This window comes from Oncorhynchus keta, unplaced genomic scaffold, assembly GCF_023373465.1.
Source record: "Oncorhynchus keta strain PuntledgeMale-10-30-2019 unplaced genomic scaffold, Oket_V2 Un_scaffold_5839_pilon_pilon, whole genome shotgun sequence".
NCBI classification, from domain to species: Eukaryota; Metazoa; Chordata; class Actinopteri; order Salmoniformes; family Salmonidae; genus Oncorhynchus; species Oncorhynchus keta.
In genome coordinates, this window is record NW_026290968.1 from 144191 (window position 1) to 167577 (window position 23387).

The following is a 23387-nucleotide window of genomic DNA, read 5'->3' on the forward strand; positions in this document are numbered from 1 at the left end:
TATGGTGAAACACATGACAGACGCAACTTCACTATATGTTGATTCGCAATAGATTTATTTAGTATTCATTGTAAATATTGATTGTAATTGTTTTTACATGAGTAAATATTCATTCTCAATAGCGGGTGACAGGGAGGGAGTACAGAGAGAGGGAGAGGAAACATTTTGAAGATGAGGAAGAACTGAAGAGGAAGAATACAGAAAGGAGTGTGAGGGTATGACGAAAGGAAAGAAATAGAAAAGAAACACAGGAGATAAGGAAGAGATAATATGAGAGAGTCGGGGGAAAAAAAGAGAGAGTTCATGCCTGTCAATTCAATGAGCAGTGAGTACCAAACAATCTGTGGGGGTTTTCATATCAGGCATTTCTGGCACCTGTTGCATATTTCATCTACTTTGTATTCAACTTTTTAAAGTCTGTTTTGGTCTCACAAAACCGAGTGTTCTTTATGAGGAAGCAAGGTTAAGTATGTGAGGACGTATCACGGCCAAGGGTACATGCTGTGAACTGCCATGTGATGTTGACTGCACACACATGGGTTTGACATCGAGGAACAACCTGTGCTTAACCTCGGGCACATGCACAAAGAGACTTTGAACCATGCATAAATACAGGCACACACACACACATGCACGTGTAACAGGGTAGAACTGTTGATATTGTGAATGTAGCCTTGTTGGATTGTCAGTCCCAGTTGTGGCTCATTGTTGATTAAGGGTGTGGCCCACAGTATTTACGTAAGCTCTGTTTAGTCAGGGGTTCCCCTTTACTATGTTAAGGTCGTTGTGCCTTGGGTGTTTGGTAAATCCTGTCCTAGACTTCAGGCTACAGGAAGAGTATTTTGTGCATTTTTCATACGTTACACACAGTAAGTGTGCAGAAAGAAGACTGAATAAGGATAGAAAATAAACTAATGGGTCAAATAGTATCAGAATAAAATTGGTAGACTGTTAGACGCACTGTTGTTACAACTGGTCTTAGAGCAGTTTGATTATTCTGTAGGGAAATCCAAGACACTCCATTTAGTATGCCATGTCATGTTTAGTATGATTGCATAAGACAGATGTTTACTTACGGCAAACATGAAAGTAGGGTAGCTGGATGGGTGGGCGTATAACATAAACGTCGAGCAACCCAAATGTTGAGAGTTCGAATCTCATCCCAGACAACAAACATTTTAGCTAATGATCAACTTATTCCTCCCTATTTTACCGATATATTTTGTATGTATTGATATGTAGGCTATGTGTGCTGTTTTTAAATGTATGTAGTTCAGTCCTTGAACTGTTCTTGTCTATGTTGTGTATTATGTCATGTTTCATGTTCTGTGTGGACCACAGGAAGGGTGATGAGACCTCTTCAGAGGACCACCACTAGCCCCTACGATGGAGGGTATGAGACCTCTTCAGAGGACCACCACTAGCCCCTACGATGGAGGGTATGAGACCTCTTCAGAGGACCACCACCAGCCCCTACGATGGAGGGGATGAGACCTCTTCAGAGGACCACCACTAGCCCCTACAATGGAGGGTATGAGACCTCTTCAGAGGACCACCACCAGCCCCTACAATGGAGGGTATGAGACCTCTTCAGAGGACCACCACTAGCCCCTACGATGGAGGGGATGAGACCTCTTCAGAGGACCACCACTAGCCCCTACAATGGAGGGTATGAGACCTCTTCAGAGGACCACCACTAGCCCCTACGATGGAGGGTATGAGACCTCTTCAGAGGACCACCACCAGCCCCTACGATGGAGGTATGAGACCTCTTCAGAGGACCACCACCAGCCCCTACAATGGAGGGTATGAGACCTCTTCAGAGGACCACCACTAGCCCCTACGATGGAGGGTATGAGACCTCTTCAGAGGACCACCACCAGCCCCTACGATGGAGGGTATGAGACCTCTTCAGAGGACCACCACTAGCCCCTACGATGGAGGGTATGAGACCTCTTCAGAGGACCACCACCAGCCCCTACGATGGAGGGTATGAGACCTCTTCAGAGGACCACCACTAGCCCCTACGATGGAGGGGATGAGACCTCTTCAGAGGACCACCACCAGCCCCTACGATGGAGGGTATGAGACCTCTTCAGAGGACCACCACTAGCCCCTACGATGGAGGGGATGAGACCTCTTCAGAGGACCACCACCAGCCCCTACGATGGAGGGTATGAGACCTCTTCAGAGGACCACCACCAGCCCCTACGATGGAGGTATGAGACCTCTTCAGAGGACCACCACCAGCCCCTACGATGGAGGGTATGAGACCTCTTCAGAGGACCACCACCAGCCCCTACGATGGAGGGGATGAGACCTCTTCAGAGGACCACCACCAGCCCCTACGATGGAGGGGATGAGACTTCTTCAGAGGACCACCACCAGCCCCTACAATGGAGGGTATGAGACCTCTTCAGAGGACCACCACCAGTCCCTACGATGGAGGGTATGAGACCTCTTCAGAGGACCACCACCAGCCCCTACGATGGAGGGTATGAGACCTCTTCAGAGGACCACCACCAGCCCCTACGATGGAGGGGATGAGACCTCTTCAGAGGACCACCACCAGCCCCTACGATGGAGGGGATGAGACCTCTTCAGAGGACCACCACCAGCCCCTACGATGGAGGGTATGAGACCTCTTCAGAGGATCACCACCAGCCCCTATGATGGAGGGTATGAGACCTCTTCAGAGGACCACCACCAGCCCCTACAATGGAGGGTATGAGACCTCTTCAGAGGACCACCACCAGCCCCTACGATGGAGGGTATGAGACCTCTTCAGAGGACCACCACCAGCCCCTACGATGGAGGGGATGAGACCTCTTCAGAGGACCACCACTAGCCCCTACGATGGAGGGGATGAGACCTCTTCAGAGGACCACCACCAGCCCCTACGATGGAGGGTATGAGACCTCTTCAGAGGACCACCACCAGCCCCTATGATGGAGGGTATGAGACCTCTTCAGAGGACCACCACCAGCCCCTACGATGGAGGGTATGAGACCTCTTCAGAGGACCACCACCAGCCCCTATGATGGAGGGTATGAGACCTCTTCAGAGGACCACCACCAGCCCCTATGATGGAGGGTATGAGACCTCTTCAGAGGACCACCACCAGCCCCTACGATGGAGGGTATGAGACCTCTTCAGAGGACCACCACCAGCCCCTACGATGGAGGGGATGAGACCTCTTTAGAGGACCACCACCAGCCCCTACAATGGAGGGTATGAGACCTCTTCAGAGGACCACCACCAGCCCCTACGATGGAGGGGATGAGACCTCTTCAGAGGACCACCACCAGCCCCTACAATGGAGGGTATGAGACCTCTTCAGAGGATCACCACCAGCCCCTACGATGGAGGGTATGAGACCTCTTCAGAGGACCACCACCAGCCCCTACAATGGAGGGTATGAGACCTCTTCAGAGGACCACCACCATCCCCTACGATGGAGGGTATGAGACCTCTTCAGAGGACTACCACCAGCCCCTACGATGGAGGGGATGAGACCTCTTCAGAGGACCACCACCAGCCCCTACGATGGAGGGTATGAGACCTCTTCAGAGGACCACCACCAGCCCCTACAATGGAGGGTATGAGACCTCTTCAGAGGACCACCACCAGCCCCTACGATGGAGGGTATGAGACCTCTTCAGAGGACCACCACCAGCCCCTACGATGGAGGTATGAGACCTCTTCAGAGGACCACCACCAGCCCCTACGATGGAGGGTATGAGACCTCTTCAGAGGACCACCACCAGCCCCTACGATGGAGGTATGAGACCTCTTCAGAGGACCACCACTAGCCCCTACGATGGAGGGTATGAGACCTCTTCAGAGGACCACCACTAGCCCCTACGATGGAGGGTATGAGACCTCTTCAGAGGACCACCACCAGCCCCTACGATGGAGGGTATGAGACCTCTTCAGAGGACCACCACCAGCCCCTACAATGGAGGGTATGAGACCTCTTCAGAGGACCACCACTAGCCCCTACGATGGAGGGTATGAGACCTCTTCAGAGGACCACCACCAGCCCCTACGATGGAGGGTATGAGACCTCTTCAGAGGACCACCACCAGCCCCTACGATGGAGGGTATGAGACCTCTTCAGAGGACCACCACTAGCCCCTACGATGGAGGGTATGAGACCTCTTCAGAGGACCACCACCAGTCCCTACGATGGAGGGTATGAGACCTCTTCAGAGGACCACCACCAGTCCCTACGATGGAGGGTATGAGACCTCTTCAGAGGACCACCACCAGCCCCTACGATGGAGGGTATGAGACCTCTTCAGAGGACCACCACTAGCCCCTACGATGGAGGGTATGAGACCTCTTCAGAGGACCACCACCAGCCCCTACGATGGAGGGTATGAGACCTCTTCAGAGGACCACCACTAGCCCCTACGATGGAGGGTATGAGACCTCTTCAGAGGACCACCACCAGCCCCTACGATGGAGGGTATGAGACCTCTTCAGAGGACCACCACTAGCCCCTACGATGGAGGGTATGAGACCTCTTCAGAGGACCACCACCAGCCCCTACGATGGAGGGGATGAGACCTCTTCAGAGGACCACCACCAGCCCCTACGATGGAGGGTATGAGACCTCTTCAGAGGACCACCACCAGCCCCTACAATGGAGGGTATGAGACCTCTTCAGAGGACCACCACCAGCCCCTACGATGGAGGGTATGAGACCTCTTCAGAGGACTACCACCAGCCCCTACGATGGAGGGGATGAGACCTCTTCAGAGGACCACCACCAGCCCCTACGATGGAGGGTATGAGACCTCTTCAGAGGACCACCACCAGCCCCTACGATGGAGGGTATGAGACCTCTTCAGAGGACCACCACCAGCCCCTACGATGGAGGGTATGAGACCTCTTCAGAGGACCACCACCAGCCCCTACGATGGAGGGGATGAGACCTCTTCAGAGGACCACCACCAGCCCCTACAATGGAGGGTATGAGACCTCTTCAGAGGACCACCACTAGCCCCTACGATGGAGGGTATGAGACCTCTTCAGAGGACCACCACCAGCCCCTACGATGGAGGGTATGAGACCTCTTCAGAGGACCACCACTAGCCCCTACGATGGAGGGTATGAGACCTCTTCAGAGGACCACCACCAGCCCCTACGATGGAGGGTATGAGACCTCTTCAGAGGACCACCACTAGCCCCTACGATGGAGGGTATGAGACCTCTTCAGAGGACCACCACCAGCCCCTACGATGGAGGGTATGAGACCTCTTCAGAGGACCACCACCAGCCCCTACGATGGAGGGTATGAGACCTCTTCAGAGGACCACCACCAGCCCCTACGATGGAGGGGATGAGACCTCTTCAGAGGACCACCACCAGCCCCTACGATGGAGGGGATGAGACTTCTTCAGAGGACCACCACCAGCCCCTACAATGGAGGGTATGAGACCTCTTCAGAGGACCACCACCAGTCCCTACGATGGAGGGTATGAGACCTCTTCAGAGGACCACCACCAGCCCCTACGATGGAGGGTATGAGACCTCTTCAGAGGACCACCACCAGCCCCTACGATGGAGGGGATGAGACCTCTTCAGAGGACCACCACCAGCCCCTACGATGGAGGGGATGAGACCTCTTCAGAGGACCACCACCAGCCCCTACAATGGAGGGTATGAGACCTCTTCAGAGGATCACCACCAGCCCCTATGATGGAGGGTATGAGACCTCTTCAGAGGACCACCACCAGCCCCTACGATGGAGGGTATGAGACCTCTTCAGAGGACCACCACCAGCCCCTACGATGGAGGGTATGAGACCTCTTCAGAGGACCACCACCAGCCCCTACGATGGAGGGGATGAGACCTCTTCAGAGGACCACCACCAGCCCCTACGATGGAGGTATGAGACCTCTTCAGAGGACCACCACCAGCCCCTACGATGGAGGGTATGAGACCTCTTCAGAGGACCACCACCAGCCCCTATGATGGAGGGTATGAGACCTCTTCAGAGGACCACCACCAGCCCCTACGATGGAGGGTATGAGACCTCTTCAGAGGACCACCACCAGCCCCTATGATGGAGGGTATGAGACCTCTTCAGAGGACCACCACCAGCCCCTATGATGGAGGGTATGAGACCTCTTCAGAGGACCACCACCAGCCCCTACGATGGAGGGTATGAGACCTCTTCAGAGGACCACCACCAGCCCCTACGATGGAGGGGATGAGACCTCTTTAGAGGACCACCACCAGCCCCTACGATGGAGGGTATGAGACCTCTTCAGAGGACCACCACCAGCCCCTACGATGGAGGGGATGAGACCTCTTCAGAGGACCACCACCAGCCCCTACGATGGAGGTATGAGACCTCTTCAGAGGATCACCACCAGCCCCTACGATGGAGGTATGAGACCTCTTCAGAGGACCACCACCAGCCCCTACAATGGAGGGTATGAGACCTCTTCAGAGGACCACCACCATCCCCTACGATGGAGGGTATGAGACCTCTTCAGAGGACTACCACCAGCCCCTACGATGGAGGGGATGAGACCTCTTCAGAGGACCACCACCAGCCCCTACGATGGAGGGTATGAGACCTCTTCAGAGGACCACCACCAGCCCCTACAATGGAGGTATGAGACCTCTTCAGAGGACCACCACCAGCCCCTACGATGGAGGGTATGAGACCTCTTCAGAGGACCACCACCAGCCCCTACGATGGAGGGTATGAGACCTCTTCAGAGGACCACCACCAGCCCCTACGATGGAGGGTATGAGACCTCTTCAGAGGACCACCACCAGCCCCTACGATGGAGGGTATGAGACCTCTTCAGAGGACCACCACCAGCCCCTACGATGGAGGGTATGAGACCTCTTCAGAGGACCACCACTAGCCCCTACGATGGAGGTATGAGACCTCTTCAGAGGACCACCACTAGCCCCTACGATGGAGGGTATGAGACCTCTTCAGAGGACCACCACCAGCCCCTACGATGGAGGGTATGAGACCTCTTCAGAGGACCACCACCAGCCCCTACAATGGAGGGTATGAGACCTCTTCAGAGGACCACCACTAGCCCCTACGATGGAGGGTATGAGACCTCTTCAGAGGACCACCACCAGCCCCTACGATGGAGGGTATGAGACCTCTTCAGAGGACCACCACCAGCCCCTACGATGGAGGGTATGAGACCTCTTCAGAGGACCACCACTAGCCCCTACGATGGAGGGTATGAGACCTCTTCAGAGGACCACCACCAGTCCCTACGATGGAGGGTATGAGACCTCTTCAGAGGACCACCACCAGTCCCTACGATGGAGGGTATGAGACCTCTTCAGAGGACCACCACCAGCCCCTACGATGGAGGGTATGAGACCTCTTCAGAGGACCACCACTAGCCCCTACGATGGAGGGTATGAGACCTCTTCAGAGGACCACCACCAGCCCCTACGATGGAGGGTATGAGACCTCTTCAGAGGACCACCACTAGCCCCTACGATGGAGGGTATGAGACCTCTTCAGAGGACCACCACCAGCCCCTACGATGGAGGGTATGAGACCTCTTCAGAGGACCACCACTAGCCCCTACGATGGAGGGTATGAGACCTCTTCAGAGGACCACCACCAGCCCCTACGATGGAGGGATGAGACCTCTTCAGAGGACCACCACCAGCCCCTACGATGGAGGGTATGAGACCTCTTCAGAGGACCACCACCAGCCCCTACGATGGAGGGTATGAGACCTCTTCAGAGGACCACCACCAGCCCCTACGATGGAGGGTATGAGACCTCTTCAGAGGACTACCACCAGCCCCTACGATGGAGGGGATGAGACCTCTTCAGAGGACCACCACCAGCCCCTACGATGGAGGGTATGAGACCTCTTCAGAGGACCACCACCAGCCCCTACGATGGAGGGTATGAGACCTCTTCAGAGGACCACCACCAGCCCCTACGATGGAGGGTATGAGACCTCTTCAGAGGACCACCACCAGCCCCTACGATGGAGGGTATGAGACCTCTTCAGAGGACCACCACCAGCCCCTACGATGGAGGGTATGAGACCTCTTCAGAGGACCACCACCAGCCCCTACGATGGAGGGTATGAGACCTCTTCAGAGGACCACCACTAGCCCCTACGATGGAGGGTATGAGACCTCTTCAGAGGACCACCACTAGCCCCTACGATGGAGGGTATGAGACCTCTTCAGAGGACCACCACTAGCCCCTACGATGGAGGGTATGAGACCTCTTCAGAGGACCACCACCAGCCCCTACGATGGAGGGTATGAGACCTCTTCAGAGGACCACCACCAGCCCCTACGATGGAGGGTATGAGACCTCTTCAGAGGACCACCACCAGCCCCTACGATGGAGGGTATGAGACCTCTTCAGAGGACCACCACCAGCCCCTACGATGGAGGGTATGAGACCTCTTCAGAGGACCACCACTAGCCCCTACGATGGAGGGTATGAGACCTCTTCAGAGGACCACCACTAGCCCCTACGATGGAGGGTATGAGACCTCTTCAGAGGACCACCACCAGTCCCTACGATGGAGGGTATGAGACCTCTTCAGAGGACCACCACCAGTCCCTACGATGGAGGGTATGAGACCTCTTCAGAGGACCACCACCAGCCCCTACGATGGAGGGTATGAGACCTCTTCAGAGGACCACCACTAGCCCCTACGATGGAGGGTATGAGACCTCTTCAGAGGACCACCACCAGCCCCTACGATGGAGGGTATGAGACCTCTTCAGAGGACCACCACTAGCCCCTACGATGGAGGGTATGAGACCTCTTCAGAGGACCACCACCAGCCCCTACGATGGAGGGTATGAGACCTCTTCAGAGGACCACCACTAGCCCCTACGATGGAGGGTATGAGACCTCTTCAGAGGACCACCACCAGCCCCTACGATGGAGGGGATGAGACCTCTTCAGAGGACCACCACCAGCCCCTACGATGGAGGGTATGAGACCTCTTCAGAGGACCACCACCAGCCCCTACGATGGAGGGTATGAGACCTCTTCAGAGGACCACCACTAGCCCCTACGATGGAGGTATGAGACCTCTTCAGAGGACCACCACCAGCCCCTACGATGGAGGGTATGAGACCTCTTCAGAGGACCACCACCAGCCCCTACGATGGAGGGTATGAGACCTCTTCAGAGGACCACCACCAGCCCCTACAATGGAGGGGATGAGACCTCTTCAGAGGACCACCACTAGCCCCTACGATGGAGGGTATGAGACCTCTTCAGAGGATCACCACCAGCCTCTACAATGGAGGGTATGAGACCTCTTCAGAGGACCACCACTAGCCCCTACGATGGAGGGTATGAGACCTCTTCAGAGGACCACCACCAGCCCCTACGATGGAGGGTATGAGACCTCTTCAGAGGACTACCACCAGCCCCTACGATGGAGGGTATGAGACCTCTTCAGAGGACCACCACTAGCCCCTACGATGGAGGGTATGAGACCTCTTCAGAGGACCACCACCAGCCCCTACGATGGAGGGGATGAGACCTCTTCAGAGGACCACCACCAGCCCCTACAATGGAGGGTATGAGACCTCTTCAGAGGACCACCACCAGCCCCTACGATGGAGGGTATGAGACCTCTTCAGAGGACCACCACTAGCCCCTACGATGGAAATGAGACCTCTTCAGAGGACCACCACCAGCCCCTATGATGGAGGGTATGAGACCTCTTCAGAGGACCACCACCAGCCCCTACGATGGAGGGGATGAGGCCTCTTCAGAGGACCACCACCAGCCCCTACGATGGAGGATGAGACCTGTGGACATCTTCATGCTTATCAACTCTATGAGCATCAGGCCAAAAGGATTCTGCACAGATGTTGTCTTATGCGTGTTCGATGCATGAACACTAGATGGGGCCTGCTCTCTCTGCTCTCCTGAAGTTCACGATCAGCCCCTTCAGTTTGTTGACTTTGAGGGAGAGGGTATTTTCCTGGCACCACTCCGCCAGGGCCCTCACCTCCCTCTAGGGCGTCTCGTTGGTAATCAGGCCTACCACCGTTGTGTTGTTTTGATGATTGAGTTGGAGATGTGCATGACCACTCAGTCATGGGTAAACAGGGAGTACAGGAGGGGTCTGTGGTTTATGCTGATATGCCCAGTTCCTCTGCCAAAATGAAAGCAAACAGACAGGTTAAGAAATTAGAAAAGTATTAGGAAATGTAATTATAACTTTACAGTTCCTACAGTATCAAATACACCTAAACCAATCTAGTGTCTAATCCAAAGTTCAGTTAAGAAGTGTATTTACATCTGTAATCAAAGTTCAGTTAAGAAGTGTATTTACATCTGTAATCAAAGTTCAGTTAAGAAGTGTATTTACATCTGTAATCAAAGTTCAGTTAAGAAGTGTATTTACATCTGTAATCAAAGTTCCTTGACCTCACATGTGTGTGCTGCCTTTGACGAATTACCCTAGTCCTATCAAACATGGTGGATAAATGAAGAGTTTACTCAGGCCGTTTACCATTGAGGCAAACAAGTCAGTAACAGTCTACTTAACCGGGTGTGTCTTGCACAGACATCAATGCAATAGGAGCTGGTTGTTGTCTACTTAACATTAGTTAATTGACTTTCATAGACAGATGGGTTGTTTAGCAACAAAACTGATGTAGCAAAACAGGCTGGGTTGGCTTAGAATCAAAGGATCCCTTCCACATTTAATAAATAAATGTGCACAATGAGTGTGGTGGTTTATTTCCGCTTACCAAATGAGGAGAGTTACAAACTTCACACTCCAGTCTGAATTATACTTAAACTTCATCTTTACTAATAGTAAGAGCTTTGCAATAGCATTTGACTTTCAAAGATGCGCCATCGCTAATGAACCATTGGAAGTCACAACAGAAAAGTATAAAGATATTTTATAGCCAAGATACACCGCTCTCAACCTACATGGTGAACCACAGATCTTAGGAACAGTTCACAAAGGGACTTTATAATTTAGCCAGATAACATTCGCTATAAATTATCATTCAGTTTGGTCCCTAAGACGAGGTTCTAATCTTGTTCCTGGTACTTCATAGCACATAACCATTACCTCATCCAATGGCATAACTCAATTGTCATCTCTAGATACTCCCATCTCAAGTGAAACCCCTTCTTGACCCCTCTCCCGGACAAGCTCACTGAGGGGAGTGAGCCTCTAGGTCATACACTATCACAGGATAAGTGCAACACCAGAGAGGACATACAATGGTTCCAGACACTGCCATACACCTCCCGCCACTGCCCATTAATCACACCATCCCTTCACATGATTTAAGAATAGGTAAAGAAACATTCACATATGAAAACCATGTTCCATCCTGTCCTCTTCCCTTTCTTATATTCTGCTTAGCACCAGAGACATGTAAAAGACAAGCCTGACCTCTCCTCTCTGGGCCCTAAGTGACTGAGCCCCAGCTGAGGGAAGAAATGCAACTGCCAACACCAGAGTCATTAGTAATATATTCTAATAAAAAGTACATCACATAAGAATATTATGCAGATAAGAAATCTTAATGACTTATGTTACCCAACTCATTCTGTTTCATCCACCACATGAGTACTTGTTGTCCCTCAAATACATTGTTACAGTTTTGGTTAGCTAGCTAGTGAATTTTAGCCATTATTCGCATAGACAAGAGTCAAAACACCTCAAAACAAGACATGGTATCGATAACAATATGTACAATGATCCTACGGTTCCTCACATGGCAGCTTCTTGTTATTGTTGCTAGCTATATGACCTTCCAGAATCATAACACACGGACATCTGCCCCATCGATGAGCACGCATCGTCTCTGTGACGTTTATGAACCAGAAAAAAACAGCTAGTGGGGTGTCTCACCTCTTCTTCCATCTCTGGTCCTATTTCGGTTGTCAAAAGTTACCACAGCCACAAAGTCAAAATGGACTATATCATAAAATTACATGAAAACCACAAATATTTTTGGGGTCTTAATTTGAAGTTAGGCATAAGGTTAGGTTTAGAATTAGTTTTTAAGAATATAAATTGTTGAAACAGGTGGGTTTTAGCCATAACTATGACTTTGTGGCAACTAGATTTAGCAGATGCTCTTATGCAGAGTGACTTAACAGGAGCAATTACGTGTAAGTGCCTCGCTCAAGTGCACATACACATGTTTCACCTAGTCGGCTGGGTGATTCAAACCAGCGATCAACGATTAGGTTACTGACAACCGAACTGACATCATATTCATTAGTACCACTGCATATGTTCAATTATTCAGATACCAGAATATAGTTCATTTCCCCCACCTTCTGATGTTCACAGAATCTCTATGTTAACCAAGGGTTTTGCAACATCACCTACTGTAACATCAGTAGGGTAGAGAGAGGAAAAAGGGGGGAAGAGGTATTTATGACTGTCATAAACCTAACCCCAGACCAACTTCATGACAACTGCAATAAATCGGTTAGAGATTCAGTTGTCAGTCTATCTAACTCGTGCAACCCTCAATTTAGTCCATATCTGCCATGCTGCCAAGGCCTCTAATGTTAACATAAAGACCCAAATCTTTAGTTCTGTGTGCCCGGACAGAACTCATCAAATGTCTCTCAAATTTAATAATATCCAGTGTGCACAGACGTCAATTCAACATCTATTACACGTAGGTTTAACGTAATTTAATTGAGATGACTTGGAAACAACTTTGATTCAACCAGTGTGTGCTGTGGTGGAAAATTACTAACTAGGCTCTGTCTATTCTATATTAAACTTATAGAACTGGCTATTCTTTGTTTCTCTACCGATACAGACTGTCCGTGTCTGTTCTAGTCATAAGCAGTGGCGGTTCTAGCTTGTATGGTTCCCTGGGCGAACCAAAAAAACAGCACCATTCTGCACTAACTGTAATTTTTATTCAGACATTTGGAACAACACAAATGAATAACCATAACATTTAAAACTATATAAATATTTATACAAAAATAAGACTCATAAATATCAAAAAGAAGTAACAAAGACAACAAACAAATTGTAGTATACAAATACAAATAAAAAAGGAATCAAATTATTACACTATTACCCTATTGCTATACAGTATCACACAAATACACAAATAGAATAACACAATTATAAAAAAGAGAACCTGATTATTACACTATTGCACTTCAAACAAGAAACACACTGTCACGATCGTTGTTGGAAGCATACTCGGACCAAAGCGCAGCGTGATATGGGTTCCACAATAAAGAGTAAATGAAACATGACGTTCTGGAGTGCTCACAGGTAACAACACAAAAACAAGATCCCACAAACACAGTAGGAAAATGGCTGCTAAATATGATCCCCAATCAGCTGCCTCTGATTGGGAACCATACCAGGCCAACATAGAAATACACACACTAGATCACCACCCTAGTCACACACCGACCTAATCAAAATAGAGAATAAAAAGGCTCTCTATGGTCAGGGCGTGACACACACAAACTAAATTGCACAACTAATTGCATTACTAATTGCATTGGTACTGTACTGTTAGAGGTGTGCTATTTGATAGATTCCCCGCTCCCCCTACCTTGGGCTTCCAGTGGGGGAGACCTGAGGTCAACCTGCACCTGCCTCCTCCCCAACTCGTACTTCTAAGTGGGAGACCTTCCCAGGCAGTAGCCTGTCTAGCTCACAAACTAGAATCAGGGGTACAGTCCGACAAGGTTAATTGACCCACAGTCCCACACGGTGACATGATATCATTGACGTGACATGCAAATGATCGATAAAAAAACAGATTGCGTAAATGTCACCATTCTGATCTTTATTTTTGTTTTCTATTTTAATTATTATTATTTTTGTGCGGGAGCCCCATGCCGCCCCTGGCTGCCCATGTTGGCAATGCCCAAATCCGCCACTGGTCATAAGAATGGATGAAACCACAGTATGTGACACATCCTGTTACTCAGTATCTATAGGATCCCAATTGTGTGGAAACTGAGGAGAAGAGAGAATAGCATGATTAGCAGTATCATGATCTAATCATTCAGACTATACCCAGTGTCAGCAGATAGTGCAAAGAAACGATAATCACTAGTTGTGTAACTATGTACCCATCCATTGTTTCCACACATCTGCTAGCTGCACAATAGATAAGGAGGTTGTACTTTTCTATAAAAGCTGAAATGCAACTCTATTCATTGGGCCCTTAACTCTGCACCATTGAGTGATTGTTAATTAACTGCTCCATTTTAGTAAATCTTATAATAAAGTTGTTGTTTGAAGAATCTACAGTCTCTCTTCCTTTTTGTTAGAATTTCCACAACAATTTGGCAACGAGGATGGGATGGCTAACTCCACTTGCTGATCATTCCCGGGAGACCAAGGTTAACACAGTAAAGGGACACGCCTCGTACCCAGCAGGGGGCTTCATTGGATGGATATGCCATCCCAAAGAAATAGAGAGTTAAGTGTGAGACTGATATTCTTAAACACAACCTACAATTGGGGGAAAGCTCTGGGAGTTTTCAGAAAATCCTTATCTGGGAACAGGTTGTGCACAATAGGTCTGGGGACTGAGACTCTGTTTGGAACAGAGAATTGGGGGTATTTCATGACATTACATGGTCTACGATCATAAGATGTAAATGCATGAGATTACATTTCAGGATGAGATCCTAATTTAGAAATAATATACATTTTCCTGCAGGTAAAAATAAATATTCTAATAATAATAAATCAGTGGAGTGGTAAAACAGTTGGTTATGATTGGGAAACCAGCTATACATTTTAAACCTACATGGAAATTTGCATAGGAGGAACTACCATGTGGGTATAAAAGGAAAAATGACATAGAGTAATGAAAAAATATTTTGACGGAGAAGAAATGACTCCTTTTAAATTAAAAGAAAGGAAGATTTTCCTAACCAAATAATGTTTGTTTTGTGTGTTTGTTTCTGTTTCCTGAGTGTGTGTCACGTTCGTTATAAGGATCGGACCAAGGCGCAGCGTGGTATGCGTACATTCTTATAACAAACGTGACAGAAGATCCCACCACAAAAAGACCAAGCAGCGTGTTCAAGAGGAGCAGACATCATGAACATGGAATGAGATTTTGGACGGTAAAGGATCCTGGACGTGGGACGAAATCAAGGCCAGAAAGGATCGCCTTCTATGGAAGCAGGCGGAGGTAGCTACAGAGGAATGGTGACGATACGAGGGGTCACGGCTAGCACGGAAGCCCGAGAGGCATTAGCGGAGTCAGAGTTTAGACCTGAGCCAACTCCCCGTGCTTACCGTGGGGAGCGTGTGACTGGTCAGGCACCGTGTTACGCAGTAATGCGCACGGTGTCTCCAGTGTGCATTCATAGCCCTGTGCGCTCTATTCCAGCTCGCATCGGCTGGGCTAGAATGGGCATCCAGCCAGGACGGATGGTGCCGGTTCAGCGCTCCTGGTCACCAGTACGCCTCCTTGGACCAGGATATCCTGCGCCGGCTCTGCGTACTGTGTCTCCGGTGCATCTGCACAGCCCAGTGCGTCCTGTGCCAGCACCCCGCATTTGCAGGGCGAAAATAAACATCCAGCCAGGACGGTAGTTGTGCCAGCGCTACTCTCCAGACCTCCAGTGCGCCTCCACAGTCCAGTATGTCCTGTGCCTCCTCCCCTCACTCGCCCTGAGGTGCATGTCATCAGCCCGGTGCAGTCCAGTACGTCCTGTAACTCTTCCTTGCACTCGCCCTGAGGTGCATGTCACCAGCCCAGAATGTTTGCATAAGGGTGTTAGTTGCAGGTTCTAGCAGAGATAGTGTTGTCCTTTCAGACACTATTGTCAACTTTCAGTGAGGGTTTTGGCAAAGTAGTTACAACGCTTGAAAGAATAGCCCTGTATACAGGAGGCCACCTCACTGGAATGGAAGTTCTCTGTAGTAGGAGCATCACATCTACTGCACAGTGTGCCAAATGATAGGATACCATTGCTGTACATTCATACCCCCAGGGTGAGGGTAACTTGACTATTGTAGTGGAACATCTGAAAGAGCTCAGCGTTGATCTCTCAAGCGAACACCAACCAGACAACGACTGGAATCCATTTGGATTAGAATCTTTAATTGTAACTGCGCTTTCGGTCAGTTGATGTTCCAATGATAATGTCTCCACAAACAATAGTGGAAAAGATAAGGCCACACAGGCTGTGTTTACACAGGCAGCCCAATTCTAATATTTAGCACATAAGGGGGGCTAACTGTGTAACTGAAGCCACAGAGAGCCTGAGATAATTACAGACACCGGTGGTGATGATCTAGTCTCGCGTCCTCTCTCCTTGTCTCCTTCTCAAAACCCTTTGGAGGAGGAAAAGAAGTGTCTGAATTGGGCTTCTCTGTCCCGCTATTGTTTGTGGAGACATGCTCTGTATCTGTGCTTTTATTAAACCTTTATTTAAGACTGCTGTAAGACATATCCCCACATGGACAGGCTGCACCCTTGGTTGTGTTGTTGAACTGTCCTAAGATTAAAAGTTTGTGTGAACTGTCCAAAGTTCACAAAAATTCATATAATTTCTTTGCTTTTTAAATGTCTAATTCATATAATTTCTTTGCTTTTTTAAATGTCTAATGCGGTCCAAGGCAGGGCTGTGCCTACAGACCTTTTGGGAGGCGTGGGCTTAAAAGAAAAGGGTCACCCCCAAAAAAAAAAGGTTCCCCACAACCGCAATCACAGACTGGTTGAGCAATTATTACAAGAAAAGGGGAAAGCAGCTGCACAGCCAACTGAGTCTGTATCTGTAGACTACTGTCTACACCTAACCAAATGAGTCAAGCCTGATCCCCATAAGCTGAATCCCACAACCTTGCATGTATGTCTGTGTGCACATGACTGTGTACGTAGGGTCTACATTCATTTCAGTTGAGGTATATTGGTTATGCCTCAAGTGAATTTCAGATTTTTTTGTTTTTGCTCATATTTCCTGGCCTGGTCCCAGATCTGTTTATGGTCTTGCCAAGACCTGTCATCGTCAAGCCAAACATGACAAAGAGTTGGCATGAGGGCACAGACTGACACTCAGGCAGTTTTCTCCCTCTGTAACTTAACTTCCAATCCTGCTCTAATTCTTTCCCCTTTTCCTTTCCGCAGTAACTCCCACTCTGGGCCAGACATGTCTGTGATAGTGGGAGAGGGGCGGTTCATAGCCCAGAGGGTCACCAGAAGCATCACCTACTACTACACCAGCCGGACACCAGGGGCGGTACCCCTGCCCCCTCTCCTCCCACCATCTCCCCACCTCCTCCCATCGAGACGCTCCTTTTCCCTCACCTTCGTACTCCCTCTCCACCCCCTTGCTCCCAGACTTGCCCTCTCACCACGACGTTTCCTCAGTTGTCACCCCTTCCGCTTTGGATGTACCAACCCTCTCTCCATCCTCGCCCACCTCCTCCCCCGTCCCCTCCTCCTGCTTTTCCCGTGGCTGGGCGCCCGACCGGGGGCCATGGCGAAGCACCGGGACCTCTACCTGGAACGCGGCCTGGACATCCTATCAGTGGAGAGCACTGTGTGGCACTTCCTGTGGCCTCGCTGGGGGCTGGAGTATGGGGCTGAGGTCCTGGAGGTCCTGGGAGACCCGCGTTTCAAAGGTCGCCCCTTCTGGTCCACGCCTTCTCCATCGGCGGGTACACCTTCACCCAGCTGCTCAGCCAGATGGTCAGGGAGCCACACAAGTACCCAGGCCTGGCCCAACGGGTCGTAGGACATGTCTATGACAGCATGGTGGTCGGATCGCTGGAGCATATGGCTAAAGGTGAGAGAGGGGAAGGAAAGGAGGTAGGATTGTCAGTTTGGATTATTACTCTGAGAGAGGAGAGGGATCTACTACTGAGACGGTGTGTGGGTGTGTGTATGGGTTAGTTTGTGTGTGGATGTGTGGCAGAGAAAATCATTTGAAATGTAATTAACCTTGACTGGTAAATAAAATAACCTGTGTGTGTCTGTGTGTGTCTGTGTGTGCCTCAGGCCTGGGTCTGACCCTGTTCCCTCATATTGAGCCCCTGGTGCGATACACTGCTCTGCTCTACTTCTGGCTCTTCAAGTCCCAGACGGTGTACTACTACGACAAGTCAATCCAGGTCTTCTACAACAGCCCCGTCACCGCCCCGGCGCTCTTCTTCTTCTGCGAGAACGACGCGTTGTGTGACCCCATCGTCATGGAGGCGGTCCTCGACTTCTGGAAGAAGCGGGGCGTTGCTGTGGAAACCAGGAAGTGGAAGGAGTCTGTGCACGCTGCTCATCTGCGCTGTCACCCGAAGGAGTACCTCTCAACACTGGAGACATTTTTTCACTCGCTCAACATCGCCCCTCTCAGGGCTAAGATGTAAATGGTTCATGTGATAATCACATTGAGGGGTTTGATAATTCAGTAAATCCGGCAAACTCCAAAACAAATGTTAGAACAGATGTTATAACAATATTATAACATAGTATAACAGTGTAGTCATGTAGCATGTAAACGTTTATCCATAGAAACTTGTTTGACACATACTCAGCATGTGGGTCACGAGGAATCAAACCCTCAACACACTAGTTTTACTTCCCTGTTGCTATAATAACAACATATCCAATCCTAACTCCTAGCATGTGTTTTGACTGTGCTACGCATTATTATCTATTTGTACAGATATGGGATCTTAATTTGACCTGCATTGTCGTAGCAAAATAATGAATGTTTAGTCCATAATGTTTCTTGGTCAGTGGTCAGGCTATTAAAAGTTGGCAACATGAAAAGTGCATTACTGTTAATATAATTGTGTTAGTGTGGGTTTTCTGTGAATGTATGTAAATCACGAAGCTCATCTTCATTTCCTGAAAAATTCTCAGCAACAAGAGTGATCAAATTAAGTTACTATATCTGTATGTGAGCTTACACAATATTGTCCATGACACAGTCCATCGGACCAGTTAACAGCAAGGTCACTGTGTTTATGGTGAAACACATGACAGACGCAACTTCACTATATGTTGATTCGCAATAGATTTATTTAGTATTCATTGTAAATATTGATTGTAATTGTTTTTACATGAGTAAATATTCATTCTCAATAGCGGGTGACAGGGAGGGAGTACAGAGAGGGAGAGGAAACATTTTGAAGATGAGGAAGAACTGAAGAGGAAGAATACAGAAAGGAGTGTGAGGGTATGACGAAAGGAAAGAAATAGAAAAGAAACACAGGAGATAAGGAAGAGATAATATGAGAGAGTCGGGGGAAAAAAAAGAGAGAGTTCATGCCTGTCAATTCAATGAGCAGTGAGTACCAAACAATCTGTGGGGGTTTTCATATCAGGCATTTCTGGCACCTGTTGCATATTTCATCTACTTTGTATTCAACTTTTTAAAGTCTGTTTTGGTCTCACAAAACTGAGTGTTCTTTATGAGGAAGCAAGGTTAAGTATGTGAGGACGTATCACGGCCAAGGGTACATGCTGTGAACTGCCATGTGATGTTGACTGCACACACATGGGTTTGACATCGAGGAACAACCTGTGCTTAACCTCGGGCACATGCACAAAGAGACTTTGAACCATGCATAAATACAGGCACACACACACACACACACACACACACATGCACGTGTAACAGGGTAGAACTGTTGATATTGTGAATGTAGCCTTGTTGGATTGTCAGTCCCAGTTGTGGCTCATTGTTGATTAAGGGTGTGGCCCACAGTATTTACGTAAGCTCTGTTTAGTCAGGGGTTCCCCTTTACTATGTTAAGGTCGTTGTGCCTTGGGTGTTTGGTAAATCCTGTCCTAGACTTCAGGCTACAGGAAGAGTATTTTGTGCATTGTTCATACGTTACACACAGTAAGTGTGCAGAAAGAAGACTGAATAAGGATAGAAAATAAACTAATGGGTCAAATAGTATCAGAATAAAATTGGTAGACTGTTAGACGCATGAACACTGTTGTTACAACTGGTCTTAGAGCAGTTTGATTATTCTGTAGGGAAATCCAAGACACTCCATTTAGTATGCCATGTCATGTTTAGTATGATTGCATAAGACAGATGTTTACTTACGGCAAACATGAAAGTAGGGTAGCTGGATGGGTGGGCGTATAACATAAACGTCTAGCAACCCAAATGTTGAGAGTTCGAATCTCATCCCAGACAACAAACATTTTAGCTAATGATCAACTTATTCCTCCCTATTTTACCCATATATTTTGAATGTATTGATATGTAGGCTATGTGTGCTGTTTTTAAATGTATGTAGTACTGTTCTTGTCTATGTTGTGTATTATGTCATGTTTCATGTTCTGTGTGGACCACAGGAAGGGTGATGAGACCTCTTCAGAGGACCACCACCAGCCCCTATGATGGAGGGTATGAGACCTCTTCAGAGGACCACCACCAGCCCCTACGATGGAGGGTATGAGACCTCTTCAGAGGACCACCACCAGCCCCTACGATGGAGGGTATGAGACCTCTTCAGAGGACCACCACTAGCCCTTACGATGGAGGGTATGAGACCTCTTCAGAGGACCACCACCAGCCCCTATGATGGAGGGTATGAGACCTCTTCAGAGGACCACCACCAGCCCCTACGATGGAGGGTATGAGACCTCTTCAGAGGACCACCACCAGCCCCTACGATGGAGGGTATGAGACCTCTTCAGAGGACCACCACTAGCCCTTACGATGGAGGGTATGAGACCTCTTCAGAGGACCACCACCAGCCCCTATGATGGAGGGTATGAGACCTCTTCAGAGGACCACCACCAGCCCCTACGATGGAGGGTATGAGACCTCTTCAGAGGACCACCACCAGCCCCTACGATGGAGGGTATGAGACCTCTTCAGAGGACCACCACCAGCCCCTACGATGGAGGGTATGAGACCTCTTCAGAGGACCACCACCAGCCCCTACGATGGAGGGTATGAGACCTCTTCAGAGCACCACCAGCCCCTACGATGGAGGGGATGAGACCTCTTCAGAGGACCACCACCAGCCCCTACGATGGAGGGGATGAGACCTCTTCAGAGGATCACCACCAGCCCCTACGATGGAGGGTATGAGACCTCTTCAGAGGACCACCACCAGCCCCTACGATGGAGGGGATGAGACCTCTTCAGAGGACCACCACCAGCCCCTACGATGGAGGGTATGAGACCTCTTCAGAGGATCACCACCAGCCCCTACGATGGAGGGTATGAGACCTCTTCAGAGGACCACCACCAGCCCCTACGATGGAGGGTATGAGACCTCTTCAGAGGATCACCACCAGCCCCTACGATGGAGGGTATGAGACCTCTTCAGAGGACCACCACTAGCCCTTACGATGGAGGGGATGAGACCTCTTCAGAGGACCACCACCAGCCCCTACAATGGAGGGTATGAGACCTCTTCAGAGGACCACCACCAGCCCTTACGATGGAGGGGATGAGACCTCTTCAGAGGACCACCACCAGCCCCTACGATGGAGGGGATGAGACCTCTTCAGAGGACCACCACTAGCCCCTACGATGGAGGGGATGAGACCTCTTCAGAGGACCACCACTAGCCCCTACGATGGAGGGTATGAGACCTCTTCAGAGGACCACCACCAGCCCCTATGATGGAGGGTATGAGACCTCTTCAGAGGACCACCACCAGCCCCTATGATGGAGGGTATGAGACCTCTTCAGAGGACCACCACCAGCCCCTATGATGGAGGGTATGAGACCTATGGACATCTTCATGCTTATCAACTCTATGAGCATCAGGCCAAAAGGATTCTGCACAGATGTTGTCTTATGCGTGTTCGATGCATGAACACTAGATGGGGCCTGCTCTCTCTGCTGTCTCCTGAAGTTCACGATCAGCCCCTTCAGTTTGTTGACTTTGAGGGAGAGGGTATTTTCCTGGCACCACTCCGCCAGGGCCCTCACCTCCCTCTAGGGCGTCTCGTTGGTAATCAGGCCTACCACCGTTGTGTTGTTTTGATGATTGAGTTGGAGATGTGCATGACCACTCAGTCATGGGTAAACAGGGAGTACAGGAGGGGTCTGTGGTTTATGCTGATATGCCCAGTTCCTCTGCCAAAATGAAAGCAAACAGACAGGTTAAGAAATTAGAAAAGTATTAGGAAATGTAATTATAACTTTACAGTTCCTACAGTATCAAATACACCTAAACCAATCTAGTGTCTAATCCAAAGTTCAGTTAAGAATAGTGTATTTACATCTGTAATCAAAGTTCAGTTAAGAATAGTGTATTTACATCTGTAATCAAAGTTCAGTTAAGAATAGTGTATTTACATCTGTAATCAAAGTTCAGTTAAGAAGTGTATTTACATCTGTAATCAAAGTTCAGTTAAGAAGTGTATTTACATCTGTAATCAAAGTTCAGTTAAGAAGTGTATTTACATCTGTAATCAAAGTTCAGTTAAGAAGTGTATTTACATCTGTAATCAAAGTTCCTTGACCTCACATGTGTGTGCTGCCTTTGACGAATTACCCTAGTCCTATCAAACATGGTGGATAAATGAAGAGTTTACTCAGGCCGTTTACCATTGGAGGCAAACAAGTCAGTAACAGTCTACTTAACCGGGTGTGTCTTGCACAGACATCAATGCAATAGGAGCTGGTTGTTGTCTACTTAACATTAGTTAATTGACTTTCATAGACAGATGGGTTGTTTAGCAACAAAACTGATGTAGCAAAACAGGCTGGGTTGGCTTAGAATCAAAGGATCCCTTCCACATTTAATAAATAAATGTGCACAATGAGTGTGGTGGTTTATTTCCGCTTTACCAAATGAGGAGAGTTACAAACTTCACACTCCAGTCTGAATTATACTTAAACTTCATCTTTACTAATAGTAAGAGCTTTGCAATAGCATTTGACTTTCAAAGATGCGCCATCGCTAATGAACCATTGGAAGTCACAACAGAAAAATATAAAGATATTTTATGGCCAAGATACACCGCTCTCAACCTACATGATGAACCACAGATCTTAGGAACACTTCACAAAGGGACTTTATAATTTAGCCAGATAACATTCGCTATAAATTATCATTCAGTTTGGTCCCTAAGACGAGGTTCTAATCTTGTTCCTGGTACTTCATAGCACATAACCATTACCTCATCCAATGGCATAACTCAATTGTCATCTCTAGATACTCCCATCTCAAGTGAAACCCCTTCTTGACCCCTCTCCCGGACAAGCTCACTGAGGGGAGTGAGCCTCTAGGTCATACACTATCACAGGATAAGTGCAACACCAGAGAGGACATACAATGGTTCCAGACACTGCCATACACCTCCCGCCACTGCCCATTAATCACACCATCCCTTCACATGATTTAAGAATAGGTAAAGAAACATTCACATATGAAAACCATGTTCCATCCTGTCCTCTTCCCTTTCTTATA

At 48.9% G+C, this 23387-nt stretch overlaps 1 protein-coding gene across 1 annotated transcript; it reads left to right on the forward strand.

Annotated features, from left to right (window-relative positions):
- The first annotated feature begins 13260 nt into the window (after window positions 1-13260).
- On the forward strand, window positions 13261-18535 carry LOC118381320 (transmembrane protein 53-A-like). The gene is given in 4 exon segments (XM_052517123.1): window positions 13261-13283; window positions 17119-17609; window positions 17612-17779; window positions 17992-18535. Coding segments are annotated over 4 exon segments (1044 nt in total). The 3' UTR covers window positions 18354-18535.
- The last annotated feature ends 4852 nt before the right edge of the window (window positions 18536-23387 follow it).